At 31.5% G+C, this 5,503-nt stretch overlaps 1 protein-coding gene across 1 annotated transcript; it reads left to right on the top strand.

Annotated features, from left to right (window-relative positions):
• The first annotated feature begins 1,084 nt into the window (after window positions 1–1,084).
• On the top strand, window positions 1,085–3,220 carry LOC110317931 (olfactory receptor 8H1-like). The gene is made up of 2 exons (XM_021192729.2): window positions 1,085–1,403; window positions 2,164–3,220. Exon 2 carries the CDS (start codon window positions 2,175–2,177, stop codon window positions 3,120–3,122), a length of 948 nt encoding a protein of 315 aa, XP_021048388.1. The 5' UTR covers window positions 1,085–1,403; window positions 2,164–2,174; the 3' UTR covers window positions 3,123–3,220.
• The last annotated feature ends 2,283 nt before the right edge of the window (window positions 3,221–5,503 follow it).

The following is a 5,503-nucleotide window of genomic DNA, read 5'->3' as shown; positions in this document are numbered from 1 at the left end:
TGAAGCATATATCTTTCTAGATATAAATTTCTGAGTTACCTCACTCGACATGATCTTTGCTAGTTCCATTAATTTTCTTTCAATGTTTGTGATTTTACTTTCTTAGAATTGAATGGTACCCATCATGAACATGTATCACATTTTCACTATCCATTCATCAGTTGGAGAACATACAGGTTTTTGTTTTGTTTTGTTTATTTGTTTATTTTTAATTTTCTAGGTATTGTCAATAGAGCAACAATGAGCATGTCTGGTCGAGTGTATGTATTGTATCATTTCCAGTCATTACGCTCCATACCAAGGAATAGTGTGGCTATCCCTATCTGAGATGGGATGTCCATTGTTATTGTTTAGTTCAGCTGATTCTTAAGCAGGCCTTTTAAAGAGTCTTCATAAGTTTAGCTTCTGATATAGTAACAACACTTGTTCTCATTCAAATCCTCTATTCCTCTGGCCTATCTAATATTTCTGTTCTATCTTTTGAAATAATCCATGAGCTTTAGCTGCTGGAATCGTTCCGTAAATTTATCAGTTAGGACTGGACTCCTGAACAGTACAATTTAATAGGTTGTAACTTTTTGTAATGGTATCCTTCTGCTGCAAAGTGAAATGAGAGGTGAGAACTACACTTACCAGATATAAGATCACAAATTTTATTGTTTTTCATCAGTATATTTTAACTCTAGAAAAACCATTTCTTTAATATAATTTTTTTCTATAAAAAATTCTATTATTCAATCATGATCTCATTAACAAAGTAAGCACTTTAAATTCAAAAGTGAATTTCCATTCTATCCATACTACTTAAAAAGGTCCTAATGTGAGGAAGGTGTTATATAAATATTATATTTTATAAATTTATTGAATTAAAGAGACTATGAATAAATGTGGTACATCAGAAAAAAAGCAGTTATTATGTTCGTCTTTATAAAGCTCCCAGGAATAAGCAAAACCTTTGCTGAACTAGTCTTTGACCTTAGTCCTTGAAAGCTTGCCAATAAATTTGGCTCATAAATTGCCTCCTGAGAATGACCACATTACACTCATGATTTACGTGATACATACCACAACCATAAATTAGAGACAAAAGCATACATTGTTGTCCTGATATTTATACTCACTCATAGAATAAATTCAAACCATAAATTTCCTTTAAAAATTGATTTTGACGAAGACCTGAGGAAAGGATAATTTAATTTCCTCTGGAATTTTTTTAAAAATATGAGTACACAAAAGAATGAAAAAAATAATACTAAGGAAAACAAAAAATCTGGGGCTGATGTGTTCAGATCTTTAAGTAAATTTTTTATTTTAATTGTGAGAAAATTTGGAAGTTGAATTTTTTCCAACACATGGTATTGGAAATATTTTCCCTGTTTTTTCTGTCAACTTTGGCATTGTGTGTAAGTATTTTTAAAATTGTGGAGGTTGAAGCAAATAAATAAAGATTATATTTTAAGATATAAGTGGAAATATAATTTGGCATGTACAGAAGTAAGAGGATTATGGCAAGCATAGAGTGGATGGAAGGAGATTATACTAGTGATGATTCATATTTCCATAAAATAATTTTAGTTAAAATGTGTTTGATATTGTCAGAAGATAATGATCCATCTTTTAAATAGTTATTTGTTTTAGTGTAGTCTATTAACCTTTAGTAAAAGGTAGATACAGTTAATTGATATAGAAAAGAGCTAGAAACATATTGAAGTTGTTTTCTATCTTTTTTAATTTAATGCTTGATATTTTATTTATTTTATGAATTTTATGAATTAAGAGTATGACTAAGATAATTTGGTGTCTCACAATTTTAACATGATTTCAGACTCAATGTGAATTTGTGTTGAGTTCAATTGAGTTCATAAATTAACTGAATCTTTTCCATATTCTAGATTGCAATATGGGAATAATATGAGCACATACAAAACATATCATGCAAATAAATTCATAAAAAGAAATTATTTAGAGTAGTGCTCGTTTTCTGTTTTATAGCATATAATAATACTTACAATATCATATCAAATTCTGCTTCATACTTTCTATTTGGAAATCTAATTATGTATAGTTATATACTATAATTATGAATGTACAGTGAGAATCATATACACAAATATCTCTGTTATCATACAACATATGCGTTACCTTTGATTTCTCACCATTTAGGGTCATTGACTATGCACACCTGGAATCACACAAATAAACCAGACTTCATCCTCATGGGATTAACAGATTCCAAAGGAATACAGCTGATCCTCTCTATACTGTTTCTCCTGATATACCTAATCACTGTTCTGGGGAACATAGGCATGATGTTGATCATCTGTATAGATACTCAGCTTCATACTCCTATGTATTTTTTCCTTACCCATCTGTCATTTCTTGACCTCAGTTATTCAACTGCCATCACACCGAAAACGTTAGAGAACCTGCTAACGACAAACAAGAGCATTTCCTACACCAATTGTTTCGCACAACTGTACATTTTCATCCTCCTGGCAGCTACTGAATGCTTTTTGCTTTCCTCAATGGCCTATGACCGCTACATAGCCATCTGCAACCCTTTACATTACCCAGTTATTATGTCTTCAGGACGCTGCCTTGCACTCCTTACTGGGTCCTATGTAATTGGAGCTGTGGATTCCTCCCTAACTGTGTTTAGCATGATTATGCTACATTTCTGCAAATCCAACGTTATCCCACATTTTTATTGTGACACATCTCCACTTCTGTCTCTGTCTTGCAGTGACACACATGTAGTTGAAATCATTATATTCATTTTTGCAGGTTCCACAATCCTGGGGTCCCTCATCACAATATCTGGATCCTATGTATCCATTCTTTCTACTATTTTGAAGATAAATTCTACTTCAGGAAAGCAAAAAGCCTTTTCCACTTGTGCCTCTCATCTCCTCGGAGTGACTGTTTTTTACAGCACTCTGATTTTTACTTATTTAAAGCCAAGTAAGTCCTATTCTTTGGGAAAGGATCAAGTAGCTTCTGTTTTCTACACAATAGTGATCCCCATGCTGAATCCACTTATCTATAGTCTCAGGAACAAAGAAGTCAAAAGTGCTGTTGTTAGGTTAGTGAAGAAGAGACAAGGATCCAGGAAGTTAATTTAACCATGATATTAACCAGTCAGTCACAATTGTTTCTACTTTCATGTTCCCTTGGTCAGTTTCTATAAGCAAGTCCAGTTATTTTTACATTTCTATTTCTTTGGGTATTTCTCATACAAATATACATTGATAATTTCCAGGAACACATTTTTAGATGTTAGTTTGGCTGAATTTCGTGGATCATAGAGTCAAAACATGTCTTTTCTTTTGTTTTGCTTTGTTTTGTTTTGAGGAATACTAGTTTGCAGCATAAGAAAACATGCTTGAAATTTTTAGATCCATGTCATATAAAATTTCATACTCATTAAGTATTTAGATAAGTATAATGAAAAGGTAATTTGGGCAATGTCTATATTTTCAGAAATCACTAATTCACAGTCAAACTCTTCAGTAATTTTTGATAAGGAACTAAATTTAATATTAAATTACTTCAGCAGTACAAGATAAATAATAATTCCACTTTCATATGATAAGATGATAGAAGTAATAAAGTACATGAAATAATAAAATGTGGTTTATTGTGATTAATAATAATCATAGTAAATATGTCACAGTAATCAACTCCTGACATATTTTAAATGACTGTCATTTCTTAAAGAATATTCTATGCTGTTTTATGAATATCTTTTTGATAATTTAATGCACAAGTATGTAATTACCTTAAAAAGAATATGCTTAGTTGTTTCCAAATTTGAATTTTACATAAAATGTCTAAAGTAGCATTAGGTTATAGGAAAATCATATTGTGCTGTAAATCATTACATGTTAGTGACAACTTTGAAAACATTTAAAGTTCAGGAAGAAGAGAAAAGTTAAAATGATTGACATTCCAAAGCATGTTCTTCTCAGTTAATAACTGAATGTTTGTCAGTATATGTTCCGTAGAACAGTTTTTTCTGTGTACTCATTAATAGCATTATTCTGTGTGTATTAAACTGTGTATATAAAATTGTTCTAAAATAAATTAATTAATAGATTAGTATTCAATTAATTTTATTAATTTTTCCATGTGCATGTATGTGTCTGTAGGATATGAGTATCAATGTCCTATCTATGTATGTATGTTTGTGTATGTTTGTATGCATGTGTGCTTAAGGGTGTATGGGGAAGGGAAGACCAGTAATTTATGTCAGATGTTTTAATGTATTGTTCTCCACATTAGCTTTTGAGAGTGGTTGTCTTATTGAACTTAAAATGAACTTATTGCCTAGGCTGGCTAGTCAGATATTATGCAAATGGAAATATCTCTGTTACCCTACACAAGGGTTTTTGTTATATGCCTACTTGCCTTGTCCCTTATATTGCTCTGAGGACTGAACTCTCATCCCTATACTAGTACAACAGGTATTCACCAACTTCATTTTCACATTTTAAAAATGTGGCACACTAAGGCAAATAATTACTAAGTTTATATTCTCTCTCTTCTTTTCTTTTCTTTTCTTTTTTCTTTTTTTTTTTTTTTTTTTTTTTTTGTTTGTTACAGGGTTTCTCTGTATTGCCCTGGATGTCGTAGAACTCACTTTGTAGACCAGGTTAGCCTCAAACTCAGAAATCCGCCTGTCTCTGCCTCCCGAGTGCTGGGATTAAATTTGTGCGCCACCATGCCCAGCAAGTTTATATTCCTTGACTGACATGAAATTTATCAGACAGGATAAATATTTATTTTTCATATATATATATATATATATATATATATATATATATATATATGAAATGGACAATACTGCATGCAGATTTTGAACTTGATAGATTTACAGTATGTCATGTCCAAAGTAGCATAAGATGCAACTACTTATCTGTCCCAATAAATAAAAGACATTCATTCACAGTTTTCTGTGATAAAGAGATGATAAAAGAATATGTACGTAATGATCTCATTTTCATAAGCTGTTTCACAAACTGGTTATATTATACATAAACATTGTAAAGGGTTTATGATTTATGTTTCTCCTGGTATCTGTGTTTTCTAGAATCTGTTTTTTATATTTCTCAGGTTTTTGGGTCTCTTTCCTATTTTCCATTCACTTAACATGTGGTTTTCCTTTTTTTTTTTTTTAACACCTGTTTGTTTCTACAATTTAGAAAACTTAGTAGTTGATCACATAGGTCAACAGTATCTGTAACGCTTTAGTTTCTGAATTGAAAAGAAACTTACATTTCAATTAAGATAAATATAAAATTGGATGTCTTCTTCTCAATACAGGTCACCTAAAATAGGTTATATGTGGTTATATAGGTACAACTTCCAATAAACATAAAATGCTTGTCTTATGTATTAAGAGATAGACCTAGCACAAGGCAAGGCCTGGGCCAAGTAGTGGGAGTGGGTGGGTAGGGGAACAGAGGTGGGGGGAGGGGTATGGGAAACTTTCGGGATAGCATTT

This window comes from Mus pahari, chromosome 3 (genome assembly GCF_900095145.1).
Source record: "Mus pahari chromosome 3, PAHARI_EIJ_v1.1, whole genome shotgun sequence".
Taxonomy (NCBI): Eukaryota; Metazoa; Chordata; class Mammalia; order Rodentia; family Muridae; genus Mus; species Mus pahari.
The sequence above is the reverse complement of the archived record's forward strand: the minus strand, read 5'-3'. Positions and strand labels throughout refer to the sequence as shown.

What these genes read in the sequence shown, in the direction of transcription:
- LOC110317931 (XM_021192729.2), top strand. Translation starts at nt 2,175, where the DNA reads ATGCACACCTGGAATCACACAAATAAACCAGACTTCATCCTCATGGGA.